We start from the raw sequence: 21,338 nt of genomic DNA, 5'->3' as shown, positions 1-21,338 counted from the left end.
CCTGCCAATGCCATCAAGAGTGCATAAAGCACCGGTATACCATGATGTTCGTCAGGTTGTCAGCCGGCAAAGTGACCACTTTTTTGTTTTATCCTCGAAAATGTTTTTTTTTTGACGGAGGTTATCGCGATTGAAATACGAAATTTCACATTTTTGTTTGAGTTGATCGAATGTGCAAACAGATGTGTATGGAATAATTAGTTTTCCGAGGGCTTGCGAGCCGTTTCCTTTATGCTGGTGTAGACAAGTTAGCCTTCGCAGCCATGGGTCGGCGAACAACGGGCAGCACGAAGGGCGGGCGCTTCATGAACCCGACAGACCAAGCTCGTAAGTTGCTGATTTTCCTTTGAGAAAACACGATATCTCTCGGAGCTAAGACCTCATTGGCATAAGACAGGCGGCGATCGGGGCTCCTGAACGTCACGTATCTGTTGCCTGGGTTCTGTGTGCGTGTTGTAACTGGCTTCTCAGCAGACAGACACAGAATTTCAAGTCCCAGCAGGAGTGCATAACTCCCTGGAATTCTGTCCTCTTAGTCACAGTGTAAATGAAGCGATAACGTTCTTTTTGGAATTTAAAACACGAGCAGTATAGGTAGATGGCAAGTATTCAGGTCAGGAATGTATGGGTAGAGTGGAGGCAAAATACAGTTACATGCATTGCTTTTTGGAAGGAGAACCAGCTCAAGGCATCGCAGGATTGTAACATTTTCACGGCCGAAATAAGATTATATTAAATTTGGCGATGCTGTCTACCACCCTGCTGATGATGTACATACAATAATTATTGTTTTGGCTAACAAAAGCCTCAACTGTCACATTGATCCGGGCTAACACTGCTCCATGCACCTGGAGGCTACTTCCACATACACGACCCTGTATTTGCAACAATGACGGATATCTCTGGCAGCACCTCCACCACCACCACCAACAACAACAAATAACCATAATATTAAAAATTTGCTTATTCAGAAATAACCCGTCATGTCGTTGAGAGCGAGTTGCCATTGTCTTCTTCGTCAGTAACTTCTCTGATACTTTGTGCAAGCGGCCCGTGCACCGCATACGCACACCATTGCTTGACGCTGGCAGGCTCATTCAGTATCACAATATTATACTTTGCATGTGTTTCCCACTTCTTGTACATTGTACCAGCCAGAGGCAAGCCCGGCGGACGGGACTGTGTCTGTGATGCAATGCGTTGAAGCTCATGCACACTTTAAAAGTATACATGTGCCGGTAAAAACAAAACAAAAACTACACGACAAACTCGGTAGGGAGGTCACCAGATTGGTGGGGATTGAACGCCCAAGTAAGACTAGCCTGGCTAAAGAAAGTCACAAAAAACAGATGATTGATCTGAGTGTCACAGCTTATCATTCTGAATAATAAACGTGCCCTGCTGCTTGTATTGGATTTGTATTTGTAGGCAAGGAGTCTCGTCGTCGGGAATTGAAAAAGGTAAATCGAAGCTATTGGTGTGGCTGGTGCTGATGCTGTTGCCTTTGAATTTGATGTCATTGTCATCGCCATAAGTTTTCAACTTTTCACGCGCTTGTAGCCTAATGCTATGTTTTTGTTTATTGCTGTGCAGAACAAGAAGCAGCGGCAGTTTGTTCGTGAGTCAGTGTTGCGGTCGAAAGATCCTTCAGAGGTTCTGGAGGAGTTGGAGCGTCTGGAGCAACTTGGTGAGCTTGGTCTTGCTTCTTGGCTAATGTGTTCATGTCTCACTGTGTACGCCCCGGTGATTGTGGTGACCTCTTGATTTTACGAAGTCCTACAGCTATCCCCTTCCCATTGGTGAACTGCTCTGTTGAACAACTGTCTGCAAGGAAGAATGTGTGTGTGTGTGCGTGCGCGTGCGTGCGTGTGTATGCATGCGTATTCGCGGACATTTATGCGTGTGCTCGTGGGTATGGGTATGGGACTATGGGTGTGCGTGGGTGTGTTTGCATGTGGTTGTGAGTGTGTGGTTCTTGTGAGTTAGCCCAAATTTTTGAAGCACTTTGTGATTTGTAAATTGATTGCATGCAGAGTTACAAGCTGGCCCGCTCGCTTTACCCAATGAAACATCCATCAAGGAGAAGAAAAAGCGACTCGAGGAAACAATAGAGCGCATGCTTGCCTTCTATGTAAGTATTTGCCAAGCGTACCGTGTATATGCCCGTTCTTTTATGCTGGGCTTGAGTGTCTAACGCTGACGATAGGGGGGAATTCCATCATACGATGGTTTTTCTCTACCGCCCTGTTTACTTTCATTTGTTCGGCAGTGCGCTGCACTCTCAGTCCGTTGAGAGTGATGTCACCGTGCTCTGTGGAGATGCGAACCCTCTGCTGGTATTCTTGCGCCACCCTGCTTCGGTATTAGTACCCATCATGTATTGTTAGTGCATGTCGTATGACGTCATGTGTTCTGTGTACTGCGCTCTCTTCCCCTACATTTGCAGCACAAGTCTTTGCCAGAGAAATATCCAGAGCTGAAAAAGTGAGTGGACTCCTATCCACTGTATGGGGCTTGGTGCACTACCATGGCTGTATTGTCACTACTGCACAGCTTTCTTCAATTCTTCCATGCATACGCTAATCACGACAAATACTTGAAAGTGCTTGCTATGCTCCCACCAGTGGTGACTGCACACTTGATGTACATGCATGCCTGGCTTGCCTAGCAGTGTTTTCGTGTCCGCTGTTCTTGCAGGTCACTGGCGGAAAGCCAAGAGCGGCGGCAGGCGGTCAGGGACAGCTTTGGTAAGACTCGAGTGCACAGGCCTCAAGTTTTAACTTTTTGTGCGTGTGTGTGTGCGTGCATGCGCGTTCGTACGTTCATGCACGCATAATTCTGTGCTGTATCAGCCTGTATGCATGTTAACTTTCTCGGTGAGAGGTAGCCATATAGTGGAGGTGCATGACGGCACCGTCTTATTTGCATGTATGGTGAGGGATGTCAGTGATGGGCAAAGATGTTTAAGGCGTTGCACTGGGAGAGGAAAGAATTGCATTGCTTGCCTGTTGCCGTAGCCGTAGCCCAATTGTAGCTTATCACCTCGAGTGGGCTTTAGAACTTAAATTCCACCAATACAGTCATGTACCGGGTTAGGAATGCACATGCCAACACTCAAGCGTCCGTCTAGTACTTGTTTGGATACTAAAACAAGTCTATTATTGCCTAGGTGTGCTGGTGACCTGGTGTGCTGGGTTGTGTGGCTGTCAGCGCTGTCCACCATACCTAGCGGATAGTTGTGTTGTCATTGATCACTAGTGCACATGTACTGATGACTACCGGTATGTCTCTGTGTGGCTTCTCTGCCTTCTGCTCTGCAGCGCAAGCTGAACTTCAGGTGAGTCTGCTGCAAGTGAACATTCGGTGTATGAAGCGAACATGTTTCTGGTACTTTTATCGCTCATCAGCCATTGCTGCGTTCCTTTGCATCTAAAAGTTCTCCTAGAATTCCCACTGTTCACTCGATCTCTTTTAGGCTCTGTACATGTGTTCTAGTCAGGGAGGCCCGCCGGAACCAGTCCGGTTGGTCAGGTTATTACCGGACCAACTAACTATTTTTTGGCCACCAACACAGACTAAGTGGTCATGTGTAGATCTACCCACTAACTATATCATACACAAAGTATAGACTTAGAGGGCCATGATACTACCGGACCAATCAAAAACTGCTTCCGGCGGTCCGGTCAGGCCTCTGCTCCCATTGACTGACTGCCGTGGGATGTAGTTGACTCTATGCTTTTTCACACACGCATGTGTGTGTGTTGGTGTGTGTTGGTGTGTGTGTGTTGGTGTGTGTTGGTGTGTGTGTGTGTGTGTGTGTGTGTGTGTGTGTGTGTGTGTGTGTGTGTGTGTGTGTGTGTTGGTGTGTGTTGGTGTGTGTGTGTGTGTGTGTGTGTGTGTGTGTGTGTGTGTGTGTGTGTGTGTGTGTGTGTGTGTGTGTGTGTGTGTGTTGGTGTGTGTTGGTGTGTGTTGGTGTGTGTTGGTGTGTGTTGGTGTGTGTTGGTGTGTGTGTGTGTGTGTGTGTGTGTTGGTGTGTGTTGGTGTGTGTTGGTGTTGGTGTGTGTGTGTGTGTGTGTGTGTGTGTGTGTTGGTGTGTGTTGGTGTGTGTTGGTGTGTGTTGGTGTGTGTTGGTGTGTGTGTGTGTGTGTGTGTGTGTGTGTTGGTGTGTGTTGGTATGTGTTGGTGTGTGTGTGTGTGTGTGTGTGTGTGTGTGTGTGTGTGTGTGTGTGTGTGTGTGTGTGTGTGTGTGTGTGTGTGTGTGTGTGTGTGTGCGTACATGCGTGTGTGTGTGTGTATGTGTTTATGTGTCTTTCTCTGCACGCTGTTCTGTTCTTGCGATGCTTGGCTGCACACCTGTGTGCATTGCAACTGGAAATCACTTGCTACACCTACTGCAGAAGAATGCTGGTAAGTGCCTTCTGCATGCTGCTCTTGTACTGTGTAAGCCTGTCATGCTAACTTACTTGCAGTGATGTACCATACTAGGCTGGCTTCCAGTGGGCTTCTGTTTGAGGTTTAAGACTGCATGTTCCTTGTACATTGCACTAGTATATTTGCTCCCAGTGTTTGAGATTATCTTGAGCAGATTGCTGCTAGTACAGGTAGAAGTACTTTTTGCGCCTGGGCTTTTGTTTGCCACTGCCTCCACGTGTGTAGAACCAACTCTTGGTGTTGACCGTACCGGTATTGCTTGTGGGTTTGTCGTACGGTGCAGTGTTGCCGCTTAGCCAAGCATTGCTCGTGTTCATGACACATGTACATGACTGTATGTGACAAGTCAGCGGTGACTGGTGTGCAATGGTGTCATGTCACTCTTTGTAGCACTCACTCCGGAGATGACGTCTTTTGAACTGACACTGTGAACTTATGTGACTGTGTCCGGTGTGTGTGTGTGTGTGTGTGTGTGTATCTTGTGTCTGTCGTGTTCTCTTGCCAGACCCCACCAATATACCACTGCCAAGCGGCGGGCCTCTTCTGCTGCCCAGTGAAATCCCACTGCCAGGACAGGAGGGAGCAAGGTTAGTGTTTGAAGTTTTGCACCCTGATACACTATATCTAAAGATGAGGGTCCTGGGTCTTGGTTTGTTGAATGTATTGACATACAGTTGCGCTCGGTGAAATCCGACCCGAAGTGCAAAACTGGTGCCCTGCACCACCAGTTCTGATTACATCACTGTACTTGTACATGTGTACAGCCGCATTTGTACTTCTGCCAGGCCGTCAAGGGCTGTGCAACTTGAGGGCGCCGAATATGCACTCTGGGTCGAATTTCACCAAGCACAACTGTACATATACAATCAAGAGTACATAACCCCCCAGAGTGTGCAACGCCTGATCCAGCTCTGCATAGGGTCTTGGTCGAGCGGAATCGGATCTTTGCGTCATAATACCGTACACATCTGAGGGGAACCCGGGGAGTCGCGGGTACTCTTGGATCAAAAACAATGGTGCCCTGCCTCGAGACCGGCCTTGCGCTGGTGTGAAGTGTACGCATGACATCAGAAGATCCGATTCCGCTCGACCAAGACCCTACACAGAGCTGGATCGGCGTTGCACACTCTGGGGGGTTATGTACTCTTGATACAATGTACTACAATACATGTGGTGGTGCATGTCATGGTCAGCAGCCTAATCTCTTCCTCCCCCCCCCCCCCCCCTCCCCCTCCCCCTCTCTCTCTCTCTCTCTCTCTATCTCTCTTTGTGTTGGGTTACTTGTGCAGACTTGCGGAATTAGCTGCAGCAGGTGGTTCTTCCACGTACCGAGTCCCTGAGCTACCCGGTCCCCCGCCCGGTCCACCCCCGGGGCCACCACCAACAAATGCCGAGAGAATTCCCCACTGGCTCCCTCCACCTGGCTTTGAAGTGGCGCCATGGGATGCCAATGCGATGGACGGAGAAGAAGACCAGGGCGTGGATTATGAGGCACCGTCACCGCTCCCAGAAGGGGAACCTCCTCTTCGACCACCCGGCACAGAACCCTTCGAGCCTCTGACTGCAACTGACCCTGCAGAAACTCAGAAGAGGAGAAAGAAGAAAAAGAAGAAGAAGATACCAGGCGATGCAGCAGCAGCGGCACAGCAGCAGCAGCAAAGTGAAAACCAGCCCACTGGTTTACAAGCCACGCTGCTCCGGCTTGCTGGCCAGAGTGCTGCACCGGCTGGTTCGAACGCACCTGCAGGTGGTGAGGAGAGAATGTCAGATGATTCAAGTGGTAGTGATGACGATGAGGAAGACGGTAGTGACAGCGGCTCAGATTTATCTGGTGAATCAGAATACGAGCCAGACAGTGATTATGAGGAAGCTGCGGGAGGTGAGAAGACAACTGCTGGTGGTGAAAATGGCCAGGAAAATGGCGGTCGTCAGCCGCAATCAGTACGTCCACCAGGTATGCCGCCGTTCGCACCACCCGGTCCACCCCCGGGACGGCCACCAGGGCCGCCGAGGGGCTTGCCCCCCGGGCCTCCTCCGGGCTTGCCCCCGCACATGCGTCCTCCGCCCGGTCCGCCGCCGGGACTGCCGCCGCACATTCACGCGCCAATGCCGCCGCGCATGCCAGGCGGCATGCGTCCGCCACCTCCGCCTCGCATGCCTCCGCCGCCTCCTGGCATGCCACCGCCTCGCTTACCGCCCCCGCCGCGTGGCCCCGTACCACCCATGGGCATGCCCATGCCCCCGCCGCCAATGCCTGGTGTAGCTGCCACTATATCAGCGCCAGCCAAGGTGGCGGCCGGTGCTACCATCTCGGCACCTGCGCAGCTCACGGGCGATGACAAGGCAGCCGAAGCATCCGGTCCTGTCATTCGCTCAGCGCCGCAGATCAAGAGCTTCGGCAGCTCAACCCAATTCGTTCCATCTGCTCTGCGTGCGCGTATGGGTGCACCCGGGAAGAAATCCGACGCAAATGCTACAGCGGCCGTGGCCTCGGAAGCACCCGAGCATCCTTCTGTCAGTACTCAGACGAAGAAGGCAGTGTCATCAGCTGCAGCAAAGGATGATGCGTACGATCAGTTTATGAATGAGATGCAAGGACTTCTGTAACCAGAGGGTGCCGGTGCCATCTCTGCTCGGAATGTGTTTTGCCTGGAACTACGTTGTACATAGTTTGTGTTGGGATGAGCCAGTGAGCGTGTGGTGATGTGTTGTGCATGGACTTGCACACACGTGTGTGTGTGTGTGTGTGTGTGTGTGTTCCTGTATCCGTTCGTTTGCCGATTGTACATAGCACAGAATTTCGTCATGCTGTCTCTACTATCTATGCTGAGCTGTATGTACATTGCCGTGTGTGCGTGTGTGTGTGTGGGTGCGTGTGTGTGCGTGCATGCATTTGTGTGTGATGGATATGTTTAGCTATTCCATGGGCTGTTGAAATACACATACCCACTTTTTTGTGTTCGTTATCAGTCCCACATCAGAGCACACTTAGTTTTACAATTTTTTTAGTAAAATTATATAAAATATGATGAGGCTGTTTGAAGTGATTCATGGACTAGTATCTAAGCTGGTCTTGTCAAGTGACTATGAGAAAGCTGGCAGGAAACACAGCGCACATGTTGAGTAGACAGTATGCCAGTGGAGTGTGTACGCTTCAAGTCTTCACTTCAAGTCTCATACTCGGTGTGGTCATGCGCGCGCGCGCGCGTGTGTGTGTGTGTGTATGAATGGAGTTAGCAGCCACTAAACACACAGCCATGAGACAATATTCTGCGTCCAGCGCCATCAGTTGAATATTGCGGAATGGAGAGTAAGGGGGGCTAAGTATAGTTTTGAGCAGTTTGTTTCATGAGCTACTGCTGGCTATGTAGCTGCTACTTTTGCCAGCTGTAGCATAATGTTTAGTCAATGTCCAGGGCGTTCTATGCTCAAGGCGAACACAATACTTGTTAGGACTGGCTTCCTGCAAGTGGTGCATACTGGCTGCTCAGTCTTGCTTCGAGCAGGCCTGTGGGTTTGCTTGACGACACAAGCAGTACTGACATCTACTGCTGTGTCAGTCTACAGGGTCTGGGTGATGAGAGACTGCACTGTGGTGTCAGTCTACAGGGTATGAGTGATGACAGGGCTCACTGACATCCACTGCTGCATTCGTCTACAAGGTCTGGATGACGAGAGACTGCATTGCCATGTTGGTCTATAGGGTGTGGGTGACGACAAGACTGCACAGCTGTGCCGGTAGTCTATAGGGTCTGTGTGATGAGAGGGCTCATGTCCAGATCCTTCAGAGCGGCTTCCTCCTCCACCGTATCCGGCTCGAATTCTCCTTTGCTGTAGTCATCGCCCTCATTCATCTGATAGTAGTCATTGTATGCATCTACTGGATCAATCTGGAAGTTAATGATGCCAGTTGCCAAGTGCTTCATGTCGATATAGGCCCGGCACAGACGTCCCCACTCATCCAGAGTGACTTCCTGCGGGCGAAGATTGTCAGGCACGTCTGCTCTCTGGAAGAACTCGGCCATTATCATCTTGTCATAGCGGAACATTTGTCTGTCAACATCAAAGACGAGCAACACAACGCAAGTTCACAGAATGAGTGCAAAGCCCGACAAAAGACTGCCACAGCCATGGTCAAATTAAGGTACGGTTGTATGTGGAGCTGGTGCCCTAATTGAAGAGAAGTTGCCCCCCCCCCCCCCTTGCAAAGTACAAACCTCGTTGTTGTCTGACAATCGGCCGAATAGCCATGGAACAACTAAAATTATAGCTTTGTTCCATTGCAAACTTGTGTAGAGTACAAAACATCGACATTTCTGCTTACATACACAGTACGTTTGATTCAAATGTGTTTTACCAAGAGTACATAACCAAGAGTGTGCAACTGCCTGCACAACCTCTATGCTGTGCTGCGACGGCAGAACTTCACATCACGTGACATGGTTCAAAAGGTTATGCTGGCAAACAGTGCAAAGTGACCACAAGAGAGTTGTACCCAAAGCTGGGCTGCGTACAACCCAGTATCTATCATGCACTAGAGTGCACGGGTTCATCACGTGATGTGAAGTTCTGCCGTCGCAGACCCCATAGCTGGAGTTGCACACTCTTGTTTATCTACTCTTGGTTTTACTAAACACTACCCTTGTAAATGACAAAGGGAGTACTGTATAAGCAGAAATATTCGTCTGGAATTTAATTTCGTCTTTTTCGTCCAAGGAGTTTTGGACTAAATTAAATGCCGGACTAATGTCGATTTGTCCAGCTTTTCAATACACTCTTATGATACATGGACGAAATGTTCAACCGGACGAACTCCCTTTCTTTGGAGTTGGACGAAATTATTGACCAAAATTTTTTTCTGCCTGTACAGTACCTGACTGTTACTCCACGCTAGAGGTCAGATTTACAGTAACCGTCCAGCTCATTCAGTGGCAATGTAATTAGTGTACGAGGAAGGTGAAGATTGACCGGACGCTACAGGCATAACAGAACACAACTTCATACTGAGCAGTTTTGACAAGGAGAATCTGCAACCTACCGTGCTGCCTTGCGGATTAAAGCACGGCGATAGGAGAATAGCACCCGTACTATCATCTCCAGGTCATCAAACGGTACATCTAGTCGCGGTGTGACTAGCGGGACGAACTTGAGCACCGCTGCATCGACCTACATGTACATACACACAGAGCCAGTGAACAAGGTATAGACAATGGTCACCATACTAGTATCGCCCTCTCTGCAAGATATTCCAAGACTGCACTTTGTGCGTGTTTTTTTTCACCCCTGCACAATGACACACATACACATCACGAAACATGAATTTATACTTCAAGTGCATGTATCATAAGTTCATAACACTCAGGAAAAATAGGGACAAAAAGGTGTAACAACAACAACAACAACAACAACAACAACAACAACAGCAACAGCCAGCAAGCACTGGTGAGTACTTACCTTTGGCGCAGGCACGAAAGCCGAGCCAGGGATGAGGAAGTGATCAACAATGGACGTGTATGTCTGCACCATCACGGAGAGACGGCTGCGCTGTGCATGACAAACGGGCGCCATCATACGTTCAGCGACCTCCTTCTGGAACGACAGCACCATGTGCGCACGGCCGTAATGATATAGTCCGTCGCGGTTGGCGATGTCACGCATCAGGCGAATAATCAGCGGCGTTGAGATGTTGAACGGTAAGTTGCTGATGAGACAGGTGTTTGGCCGTGCTGCACAGTCCACATGCAAACAACACAGCATTGTTGTACACGCACAACACTACTATCAGACGCAATCACACGAGTGAAGCTGTTTTCACCATTGCGTACATGCCCTATCTACCCTGTAGCATATGTCAGACATTTTAAGCAGTGCTAAAGCGGAATACACACAATACAGGGGCTCGTATTACATATATTAGGGGTTCCATAGGGGCATAGGGGTTCTTTGGTGAATTATTCCCACTTCAAGGTAACCGGCATTCCCTCTAGCTGCTTACCTTCCCATGGCAAAGGCTTGGCAACACCGGTGAATGCTGTCTCCATTTTGTACTTGAGCACATCGCCCCACACAATGCGAACTTCGCCGGACTTGCGTAAACTTCGCAGCATCTGAAGCAACACAAGCAGCAAAGACTCCACAGAGTCACATGTGTGCATTCACGACCCGGACACTACACAGCAATCACCAGGCTAGATTACAGGCACTTGCCTACAGTACTGTACAAGCTGTCACCGGCTAAAAGGGAGCGCAGGGATTCACTGTACTTGTGATGCTAGTGTCACCAGCGGAGCTTCACAAAGCAGAGACCGTCTACTAGTATTCAATCTCTACTCTGTTTTTTATTATCTCGCATCAAACATCCCCTATGACAGGTACATTCGCAGCTTTACACACCTTCATGGCCGGCAGGAAGCGACTGTCCTTTTCGACAACTACAAGTCTTGCCGGGTTCCTCATCAAGATAGAGCGGGTAAGACTCCCGGGGCCAGGTCCGACTTCGCACACAAAGCAGTTCTCCACAAACGGGTCGGCCAGGCGTACAAATTTCTCTGCAAAACGAAAAAATGAACAGGAATACAGCACTACTGGCATGAAGCATCGCAGTACATTGAACAAAAACTACTTCAGTACCACAATGCCAGTGTGGTAGCAGTGTGGAACAGTATGGTCCATAGTATGGTGCCTGCATGACACCGTATTAGCCGTAGTACAACGGACAGTCCGGGGCTGTTCACGATTGTTTGTTGTTATATTATTGTCCGCAAACTCCAACGCCGCCACTTACACATTTATGAAACCTCACTCCAATACTCCAATAACGGTCTTTTCACTCTGATGATGGGCCAGGCCCGAGAATTTGCTGGAACATAAATAATTTGATTCACAGTGAAGAGATGGTACTGCAGTGAGTGTTGGAGTGAGGTTTCATAAAATTTAATGTTTTATTGTTTTTTCAAAACGAAAATATTTAGGAAAGTACTGATCGTGTTTTAGAAAGATAATGCCACCGATCTACCACGGCAGTGGCCCAATTTAAATCTATGTGACCTCGAGTAAGTTTTTTCGAGATTTTCATGAAATGTGAGCTGAACATTCTTACCAGCCACGTTGCAGTCTAGCAGAAAGTTCTGCGCCAGCTTTCTCTTTGCGGATAGGCCATAAATCCTCACTATCTCCCCCGGGGAGGGCATGGGTGGTAACCGCATGATTGCTACCCAGATGTAAAGGCCATTCAAACACTGCACCTACGAAACTGAAGAGTGAGGTCAAAGAACACGAAATGTTAAAGTCAAAACGAGAAACAGAAAATGAGCACTCCTTTCTATGATTCATCACGTGCACTTTTTGTACTTGCACGTGCTGCTTTTTGAAGTCGAAAAAGTACCGGTCCCACTACATACTGGTGCAGGCACTAGCCCTACGCGTGTGCAAGCTTTTATTTCAACAAAAGTGTCAACAGGCTAGGCTAGGCAGGCCGGGGCGAAATGCCACAGTCTTGCCGACAAGAAGCAGTTGAGAGAGATCGAAAGAAAAGGCTTACCTGAGTAGGTGGTCAAGTGGACCTGGAGGATGTGAATGCTTTCGGACGAGTTTCGCTTCCACAAGTACCTTGAAAAAAGAAAAAAAAGTCTTTGTGAGACTGCACGCACATCCGCATGCCACCAGGGAGCAGTACTACTACTCCCTGCATGCGACAGTGTACCGGCTGTTGAGAAGCACAGCACTACCGGCACTAGCGGTAAGTGTTGTTTTGTTGTTCCGAGCCAATCAGTCCATTTGATTTCAAACTCAATTTTGGAGTCAAAGCTATTTTTATGAGAATTTGATTGTGCTTTGTTTGAAGAAAAGGCACCATGTCGTTATTTCGGGCAGTCCGGACCCCACTCTCTACTTCCTCTCTTTTATGTCAAGGTCTCCGGAGTGTGACTGGCTTTGGCGCAGGAGATGCTGCCGACCATAAAGTCGTGCCAGTTGAGGAAGCACGAAGGTTTGCAGAGGAATGCCTCAAGTCGGTGGGGGCAAAGGAAACTCACGCGAGCCAGATGGCGGAGTTGCTGGTGTCCGCGGATTCCAGAGGGCATTACAGCCACGGCATGAACCGACTTGGTAAATGTTTTCGTTTGATTGCGGTAGAGTCACGATTTGAAAACATTTGACATTCAATCGAAAGTGAAATGAAAATTGTCTCCGAAACTGTCAAATTTGATTTTGCTTTTGTCTGTGGTAACACAACACACGTGGCATTACCTGTTCATGGAGATGGCGTCATATTCTAGTGTAATGATAATGAAAACATGCATGCTGTGAAGTCAGACTCTACCGCAGGAATTATGTAGTGCAGCCCTGTTTCATATTCAGTGGTCTAATGTTGGGGCCACTCAAGATGCATTTGCTGCCACACATCTCATGAAAGTGCGCACTGTCTGGGAATATTTGAGCCTGAAATGGTGCATCGACAATGCTCTAGGGCTTGGAGCAGTGCAAGACTATGTCATACTACAGACTATGTAATACTACAGTAGGAGTAAAGCTTCATTTACCTGGGTCCAAACTGGGGATGATTCGAAGATATTTGGATAACTGGCATGAGACCATCAGTACTGTAGTTGGAATTACCGTATTATCTCCATTATAAGCCCAGAGCTTATATTTTTTCAACCAGTCCAGACCCCGGGCTTATATTAGAGACTGGCCTTCTACAAGAGACTGGGCTTATAATTTTTCAACCACCTGGTACATGTACTAGTACATTGCCTATTTAATATAATATTTTGCATTGTATCAGTAGCACAAAGTTTCCCAGCAGGTACCGGGACTGCAGTTTTGTGCTTCCTGGTACACTGAGTGAGTCTGAATTTTAGATCTCAGGGATCACAGACTTTACCACAGCAATCAGCATGTGGGTATGTGACACTTTGTGATGTCAAACATGCATGGACATGATCCATACAGGTCTCCAATACAAACCCTGTGCTTATATTGGAGACTGCGCTTGTATATCTTCGAAGCCCTCTTGGAGTGCGCCTATAATAGAGACTGGGTTTCTACAAGAGACTGCGCTTGTAATAGAGATAATACGGTATTCAATTCAATGGAGATTTACGTGTAGGAAGGCAAATCAGCACACATAGCTCAGCAGCCACTGGTAAATCCAATGAGGATTTCGCACCATTGCCCATATTTCCCTGATTGTAAGTCACACTCAATAATTATGCGTCACACCCCCATTTTCAAGTCTGAGCCATAATTATATGATATTGATATTCACATAATTATTAAAGTAGGAAGTCAAGCTGGATTGTGAGTCGCACCTCCTTCTTTTCCTTTGAAGTAACTAGTGTAAAAAGGTGCGGCTGATATTCAGGGAAATGCTGTAATCGGCACATTGGTGAAATGAGCAGCAGCAGCAGGTCCTTTTATCCAGCTTTCTAGGCAGTCAAGGCGGTGATGAACGGCGCCTAAGAGCTGGGTTTGATCATACTCATATCACCAATGTGACCATTGTCTAGAGTAATGGTGTGGAAGTCCTCATTGGATTTCCAGTGACTTCTGTACTACGTGTGCTAACTATTCATTTCTCAACGTGGCAAGTTTCTGAACATGGATGGGTAGATACTAGATATGTACATGTAAGATTCACACCAAATCTGTATGCCTCCCTCCAGACCAAGTACTAGTATGGTCCATTTTGTGCAGATCCTCCTAATCTTTGCCTAGAAGTGTCGAGCAGAGGCTGCATACTGAAATCCGAACACCTCTATTCCTGTAATGCTGTGTGTGTGTGTGTGTGTGTGTGTGTGTGTGTGTGTGTGTGTGTGTGCGTTCGGCCGCTATAGAAATGTATGTACGCGACATCCAACAGGGCTCGACGAGGGTGGATGCTGAGCCAGAATTGGAGCGCTCCACGTCATCCACGGCGCTCGTAAACGGCAACCAGTGTCTCGGTGCGGTGAGTCACGCCCTTGCCCAATGATCAAGCTCTTTTCCCAGCTGAAGCAGTCCTGTTTTTACAAACAGTTTAGCACAGCACATGTGCCTGTTGGTCATGTGTTTCTCTTTTTTCTTTTCTCATTTGTGTGAACTAAGTTTTTGCTGAACCCACTCACCACTGTAACATATCGTGGCTTTGTTGTGTTGTGACTGGTGCTTGCAGACTGTTGGCCAGTTTAGCATGGACTTGGCTATTCAGAAGGCCAAAGAGTCCGGTGTCGGCTGGGTCGCTGCCCATGGTGAGAACCTGTAGCATACCTATCAGTGAATTTGTCTAGTATGTTCTAGAACCGGATGGGATCCGCTGGTGCAAAAGACCAGCCTTGTAGCAAGAACCCGAAGTCAATGTTGCAGCCAGGTTTTGTGACGATAAAGTAAAAACTGCTCCAGCTGTTCTGGCCCCCGAGTCTGGAGCAAGCTGAACATACATTGTATTTTGGACCACCCAGAACAGGTGCGGTCCCAATCAAACATTCTGTTCTGGAGGATCTTGTTCTAGGTTGTACCAGTCGTACACACCCTTAGACAACGTATTGCTGTTAGGATATGATTGATTTCAGTACAAGTACAAGTAGTCATGTGGTGGTGTTTGTTGCCATCCTGCATCACTACTGCTAACAGTTATACATGTGTGGATACCTATACTCTGCACAAGAGCTTTTTTTCTCCCACCATTCTCTCTCTCCCTCCCTCCCTCTCTCTCTCTGTCTCTGTCTCTCTTTCTCTCTCCCTCCCTCCCTCCCTCCCTCTCTTTCTCTCTCTCTCTCTCTCTCTCTCTCTCTCTCTCTCTCTCTCTCTCTCTCTCCCTCTATCTCTCTCTCTCTCTCTCTCTCTCTCTCTCTCTCTCTCTCTCTCTCTCTCTCTCTCTCTATGGCACTGTTGATCGGGCCAGGGAGGATAGCTGATCAAGCTGCATCACTGGCATTCTTGGCGTGAGACAAAAGGAATTCAACTGGTACAAATGTGCCATGATCATCTGGATACGTTGTACGGGAAAGCCGGAGAGAAGCTGACTTGTCAGTGCACCATTGTCGCATTTTCAGACAGATACAGTATCACTGTATAGCTAAGAACAACATGGCTAGATCCAGCAGCACTGGCCGATCCAGCCAACCCATAGCTTTACTTGTAAAGACTAAAGGGTTTCCCAAAAACGTACTGTATTTTTGGCAATGGAACACGGCTCTGAACTCTAAAGAAATGCCATCTCTTTGAGTGGGGCTCAGAGGATAGCTATTCTATATTCTCCAGTCGATTGCAAAATGTATTGTCTTGTCCATTGTTTTTTCTCCCAGGCTCAAACCACTATGGTATTGCTGGTTGGTACGCTCTCCGCGCTTGTGACCAAGGGCTAATGGTATGTCCTTTTAATAGGCTTTTATAATCAGCTGCTGCAGTGTCTATCGTCAGTTAAGTGTTGCCTTGAATCGATCGGCATCCTGGGCAAAAGTTAACTCTAGTGCCAATACATGTACATGTACAGTGTCAGCAGTAGGGGCCTGGCGAGTAGATGAGAATGAAGACTTGGACTTCTGCTGACTCCGGAATGGTGACCTCGTGTGAATCGGCTTTCCACCAGTTCATATCGCATAATTATAATACTATGTACATGTACCATGTCAATCATATAGGCACAAGTGATTAATTGTACAATATCCGTTCCTCTTCTGAAATCACTGAAATGCAATTTTCTCCCTACCAGCATCTCCCTTATAATTATTTGACAGTATATCGTACGTTATATCTTTCCTCAGCTTTCATAGGGACATTCTGTGGGACTATCTGTAGGAGTATTTTCTTCAGACAGGTTGTGCCTGTGGGTGCCGTGCCTCTAGAAATGCAAGTGAGTGCATGTTACTGTGTCTGTATGGTTCGTCTCCAGGGTCTCTCTTTTACAAACACTTCGCCATTGCAAGTACCCACGCGCGGCCGTGAAGTAAGTAGCTCTCCATAATTGTCCATTGCTAGTGTTCTGATGCTGTTGTTAAACCCTACTTGTAAGCGCACTTGTTTCATCTAACATGCGATCCTTTGCACATATGCCCCATTATCAATGCCCTAGGCGAAGAAACAGATTAGTCTGCCGTTTATTTTCTTATTGAACATTAGTACTTCAAGAAGTAAAGACATCTCAGACCGGGCACTTGGGTTTTAGAGTCTTTGAAGCAGTTTCTGTTGGCTGTTGACCAGACAGTCTTCTCCCATATAGATGTGTGTAGTATACTATGAGTACCATTGTAGTATTTTCCATGGAGAAAAGACACAATTTTACTTCGATGTATTTCAAAGACTTTGTCTCGAATCCACCATGCAGCGTATACCCTGAACATGCATTTCAGTACAGACGAATGCGAACTTGAACTTCTCCAAGAGGGATTGCTACTTGTACACTGGTGCAGTGAATGCTCCGGAGAATGCAGTATATTGACGCCCTGCGTTCCTTGTTGCCTAGCTGTTGTATTTCTCTTCTCGCAGCATGTGCATGACACTGTACGCTTGCCAATGCTGGCGCGGCGTTGTCGATTCCAACCAGGTGTGTTTGTTGTTGCATTGTCGTCTTTTCCCTAATCTACTTCTGCCAGTGTGTGCTTGGAACGAATCCCATTGCTTTGGCTGCACCCGGAAACAATGGCGACAGCTTCGTCCTGGACATGGCAACAAGTACAACAGCCATCGGCAAGGTCAGATTGAGCCCTTTTTTTTAGAAGAACCCTCACGACATATGCTGTATAGTGAGTGGCTGTGCTTCTTTGGGTTTATTTTCCTTTCTGTACTTGGAGGCAATGTTTGTTGTTGTACATGTGTATTCGGTGTCACTGCCACTATCTAGGTGGAGCTGTGTAAACGCAAAGACAGCAAGATCCCGAATGGCTGGGGTGTGGCGGAAAATGGGCAGGTGAGTCATGTGGTAGTGCATTTGTGTAGATGGTGAAATGGACCAAACAAGATCGAAACAGCTAGCTGACCGGAAATTGAGTAGTACTAGTACTATCTACACATGTGTCTGTGTAAAAAAAAAAGAAGATTCGCAGTTCGCGTGAGACTCGGCTGGGGACCGAATTTTCCGTATTCGCTGGGACGCCACCACCCTCAAAGATCAAGGCGCAGATGCAGCGCCTAAAGCGGTGGGAGGTGAGTAGATCAGACCCATCACCAAAGTGGTCAAAGACCGAAAATCCTATTCGCTGCATCCATGCTTCCCTGTGTCTGTGTGGAAGTAGTATAATAGGCGCTATGCGATGGCATAATCTTTTAAGGAGTTCTGCATGGTATGACATTAAAAACGCTGATTTGCCACTCAATACAAACATATACGATGATGTCACTTGATGGTGTATTAGCGGGACCTCCATGGTGATGACTCGTGTGTGAATCCGGTATGGGGAGAGGTTACCGATATATTCCACATTGTCCACTAGGTGTGTCTGCAACGTGCAGTCCCGTCACTCTGCATTGTCCCAGCTTTACTTTGCCTTGATTGCTTTGTGCAGGAAACAAACGACCCGAACCAAGTGCTTGGCAAGGGCGGGCTGATGCCGCTAGGTGGCACGGAAGTGTCTGGCGGTTATAAGGGCTACGGATTGGCCATGATGGTGGAGGTGTTCTGCGGCATCTTGTCTGGCTCTCATTACGGTACTGGCATTCGCAAGTGGATTGGGCAACACGACGTTCCAGCCAATCTTGTAAGTCCTGTGACAGCGGACCGTTGCATCAATCCTGTCTCTGGCTAATCAGGATTGTTTTATTTGTGATGGTTGTGTGATGTTTACGGCTGAGTAGTGGTTTTCCCTCAGGCATCTTTTGATCGGAGGGGGGGGGCTTGAGTTTCCTCGTATTCCACAATGGACTCTAGTCTGTAGAGCTTTCGGATTATGTGGATTGCTGCAAAGTTGGAAGTCCCGCTTCTTCCACTTCAGATGGTATCTGGGTAGCTTAGAGTTCTTACTCATCACCTCAAAGCTGCTCTCTTTACAAGTAGAAAATGAATGAATGCTGCTATAGCACAGTCCAGTCGGTAGAGATATGAGTTACCAGTGCTGGCTGGAATGTTCTCCCATTGCACCATTGTTATGTAAGGAGAAGCTTTCATAATTGTAAATTGGTATTCTATTTGGTTTCCTCTGCTTCGTTGTTGTCTGATCAGGGCCAATGCTTCATCGCCGTCGATCCCAACTGCTTTGCCCCCGGATTCGCGGACAGAATGCAAGCACTGATGTCGTACTGCCGGGACATGGAGCCGGTATGAGCATGTGTGTGTGTGTGTGTGTGTGTGTGTGTGTGCGCGCGTGTGTGTGTGTGTGTGTGTGTGTGTGTGTGTGTGTGTGTGTGTGTGTGTGTGCGCGTGTGCTTGCTCGTGTGCGTATGTGTGCAAGTTGGTGACCCCGCATGATTCTGGACGTGGAATTGCTGCTTAGAACGAACAATTTGGTAGAACTGTATGTGAATTGGAATCTTGAATACGTACACCCTACGTGATCATGAATAGGCTAGCATCCTGAATACAGAATGCATAGCAGCTGGGTTGGGAACAGTACCGCTAATCAGCATCTGCTGGTGCTGGTGATGTTGTTGCTGTGCAGGCTGAAGGTGCGGAGAATGTTATGGTTGCTGGGGACCCCGAGCGTCACCATTTGAAGGAAGTGGAGCGGCTAGGCGGTGTCAGCTACCATGACAACCTCGTTTCAGCCATGGTAAGTCCTGTTGTTTCTGCTAGACCGTTCGCACCAGGCTGTACAGTGCATTACATGTTTTGCTTTTTGTTTATTAATACTTTTTGTTTATTATTACTTTTTGTTTATTAATACTTTTTGTTGGCGTTGCGTTCACATCTACATGTATATGCTTGGCAGATTTGGCAAAAAGTAGAGTCTTGATTTCCACCAAGGGAGTGGATGAAAACGAAAAGTATACAGCTTCTCCGTGGGTTTTCTATCGTGACGAAAATTCCCGGTTCACATCATGCATGTATTGTATGCGGATCAGCGGTGAGAGCTGACTTTAATTGTGTATCTGACTGAGCTGCAGTTGTGCGGAAGAGACCTGCTTGAATCCTGCTTGTACGCACTGCATCACTGAAATGACGCAGTCCAGGAATTTTGCACACCACATCAACCAGTAGCAGCTGTTGTGCATGCTTGCTTGTTTGTGGTGCACGTGAGTTCTCTTCACCATGCCATTGCCGTAGATAATTTTTATTTTACTTCGTATTTTATTTGTTTACAAGATACACAACTCCCCGGCAGGCACATGGGACTAGCATGGGGCTAGCATGGGGTGAGATGGTGCTGGTGGGGCTAATGTATTTGGTGTAATGGTGTTGGTGTTGTTATTTTTTTCTGCTTTTCCTCTACTCTTACAGGCCAAGCTGTCTGCGGAATTGAGCGTGCCAGCTATGCAGCCGAAAGCATAAATGAAACAAAGCACTTGCAACCAGTCGGGACACTGTCGCGTCCACTCGCCTTAGGACATGTCTGAAGTACGTCGCTCAAAGTTTTTTCTTTTCTTTAACATTAACAAGGCACCGTCTGACAAGCTTTTCCCTGACTGGCCTTTGGGAATATTTTTAAATCTACTTCACAAAGTACAATGTACCGGACCCCCTTTTTTCTACCGGATTTACACTAGAAGAACATTAAGAAATTTGATTTACTTTGCTGTGCTTGTTTGTACCTAGTCAGTAGTCTGTTGTCGACGATGTTACACTGGAATCATAATGCTAGTAACCGTTAGGGCCCCTCGGTTTTGAAATTACTCTGTTGCAGTGATGTGTGAGTTCAACGCCAACTACTTGTAATTACTTGCTGGACTCTTCATATTTTGACTCGGTATCGCTTGGCACTGGACGATTTTCATTGTCGTGGGGCGGAAAGCCCTCAGCAAGTCGAATAAAAGAAATATCACCTTCGCATGCACCAAAACTCTGTGTGTGTGTGTGTGTATGTGTGTGTGTGTGTGTGTGTGTGTGTGTGTGTGTGTGTGTGTGTGTGTGTGTGTGTGTGTGTGTGTGTGTGTGTGTGTGTGTGTGTGTGTGTGTGTGTGTGAGTGAGTGTGTGTGTGTGTGCGTGCGTATGTGTTACCACTGTATGTTTATGGTGAGGGGGGGGGGGGGGGTAGGGCATGTGTGTGTACGTATTCGTGTGTATCCTGTCTGCACTTGTAGTACATGATTGTATCCAGGGAGCCTGCAGAGATACAATCATGAAAGATAAGTGATTGGCTGAATAATTACTACAAACCAAGGAGTAGTACACTACCGGTATTGTACTACCAAGAGTACATAATTATGTACTCTTGGTACTACTCCTTGGTAGTAGGCATTGGCGGATAATGCTCGACAAGGTGGCAGATTCTGCTCAAAAAAGCAGTGAAATTGGGAGAACCAGGGAGTAGTACAATACCACTCCCTGGGCAGAACCATACAAACCTTATGGCGGGCAATTCCTCGAATTCTGCTCCATTTCTTTATCCACATACCAAACATGCATGAAACTTACCAGAAAAAGTACCGAATTCTGCCAATTTTTCTGCTGGCATTATCCGCATATGCCTACTTGGTAGATCTACGTACCGTCTGTGTGTAGTTAGCACGAGGCGCACAACTAATTACTTGGTCGATCGAGTTCCTGGCCATGTGGCAGGCTTGCAGTTGCACTACACATAGATATAGCCCGATTTTGCTAGCAATTCTGCTTGCAAAATATCGACGAATTTTGAAAAGAGACTTTGCTGGAAAAACGGAGCAAAATATCGGTATGTTCGCCGGAAATCGACGATGAGCCAGCAAAATTTGCGGCAAAATATCGAAGCTTCACCGCAAAATCGGACTTTGCCTAGCTTGCACGTGGCCGCCGCGAGGAGTATAGTCCTAGCTGGAGACATTTTTTGAAAATCAAAAACTGCACCAACGCGATCCCCAT

General features: G+C 47.6%; 3 protein-coding genes across 3 annotated transcripts; 2 read left to right on the top strand and 1 right to left on the bottom strand.

The window, feature by feature from the left end:
• Window positions 1-144: 144 nt before the first annotated feature.
• LOC135815216 (WW domain-binding protein 11-like) lies at window positions 145-7,460 on the top strand. Its single transcript, XM_065328478.1, has 10 exons — window positions 145-327; window positions 1,429-1,460; window positions 1,594-1,687; window positions 2,034-2,131; window positions 2,447-2,484; window positions 2,698-2,747; window positions 3,321-3,337; window positions 4,398-4,407; window positions 4,937-5,018; window positions 5,721-7,460. The coding sequence occupies exons 1-10, from the start codon at window positions 264-266 to the stop codon at window positions 7,036-7,038; spliced, it is 1,803 nt and encodes a 600-aa protein (XP_065184550.1). The 5' UTR covers window positions 145-263; the 3' UTR covers window positions 7,039-7,460.
• LOC135815217 (dimethyladenosine transferase 1, mitochondrial-like) lies at window positions 7,420-11,705 on the bottom strand. The gene is made up of 6 exons (XM_065328480.1): window positions 11,531-11,705; window positions 10,825-10,979; window positions 10,427-10,538; window positions 9,886-10,157; window positions 9,470-9,597; window positions 7,420-8,484 (listed from the first exon to the last, which is right to left on the bottom strand). Exons 1-6 carry the CDS (start codon window positions 11,634-11,636, stop codon window positions 8,175-8,177), a joined length of 1,083 nt encoding a protein of 360 aa, XP_065184552.1. The 5' UTR covers window positions 11,637-11,705; the 3' UTR covers window positions 7,420-8,174.
• Window positions 11,706-12,216: 511 nt separating this feature from the next.
• LOC135815214 (uncharacterized oxidoreductase YjmC-like) lies at window positions 12,217-20,327 on the top strand. The gene is made up of 11 exons (XM_065328475.1): window positions 12,217-12,537; window positions 14,268-14,380; window positions 14,585-14,660; window positions 15,717-15,778; window positions 16,304-16,357; window positions 17,004-17,102; window positions 17,252-17,317; window positions 17,913-18,104; window positions 18,566-18,661; window positions 19,002-19,112; window positions 19,781-20,327. The coding sequence occupies exons 1-11, from the start codon at window positions 12,285-12,287 to the stop codon at window positions 19,829-19,831; spliced, it is 1,173 nt and encodes a 390-aa protein (XP_065184547.1). The 5' UTR covers window positions 12,217-12,284; the 3' UTR covers window positions 19,832-20,327.
• The last annotated feature ends 1,011 nt before the right edge of the window (window positions 20,328-21,338 follow it).

This window comes from Sycon ciliatum, chromosome 4 (assembly GCF_964019385.1).
Source record: "Sycon ciliatum chromosome 4, ocSycCili1.1, whole genome shotgun sequence".
NCBI lineage: Eukaryota > Metazoa > Porifera > Calcarea > Leucosolenida > Sycettidae > Sycon > Sycon ciliatum.
This window is presented reverse-complemented; position numbering and strand designations above follow the sequence as displayed.

What these genes read in the sequence shown, in the direction of transcription:
- LOC135815216 (XM_065328478.1), top strand. Translation starts at nt 264, where the DNA reads ATGGGTCGGCGAACAACGGGCAGCACGAAGGGCGGGCGCTTCATGAAC. An exon ending in GTCGTCGGGAATTGAAAAAG is followed by an intron (nt 1,461 to 1,593) that starts GTAAATCGAAGC and finishes ATTGCTGTGCAG; the next exon opens with AACAAGAAGCAGCGGCAGTT. An exon ending in CCAGGACAGGAGGGAGCAAG is followed by an intron (nt 5,019 to 5,720) that starts GTTAGTGTTTGA and finishes TTACTTGTGCAG; the next exon opens with ACTTGCGGAATTAGCTGCAG.
- LOC135815217 (XM_065328480.1), bottom strand. Translation starts at nt 11,636, where the DNA reads ATGCGGTTACCACCCATGCCCTCCCCGGGGGAGATAGTGAGGATTTAT. An exon ending in GCTAGACTGCAACGTGGCTG is followed by an intron (nt 10,980 to 11,530) that starts GTAAGAATGTTC and finishes TTCGTTTTGCAG; the next exon opens with AGAAATTTGTACGCCTGGCC. An exon ending in GCTTCCTGCCGGCCATGAAG is followed by an intron (nt 10,539 to 10,824) that starts GTGTGTAAAGCT and finishes GTGTTGCTTCAG; the next exon opens with ATGCTGCGAAGTTTACGCAA.
- LOC135815214 (XM_065328475.1), top strand. Translation starts at nt 12,285, where the DNA reads ATGTCGTTATTTCGGGCAGTCCGGACCCCACTCTCTACTTCCTCTCTT. An exon ending in TACCCACGCGCGGCCGTGAA is followed by an intron (nt 16,358 to 17,003) that starts GTAAGTAGCTCT and finishes TACTTCTGCCAG; the next exon opens with TGTGTGCTTGGAACGAATCC. An exon ending in ACGACGTTCCAGCCAATCTT is followed by an intron (nt 18,105 to 18,565) that starts GTAAGTCCTGTG and finishes TTGTCTGATCAG; the next exon opens with GGCCAATGCTTCATCGCCGT.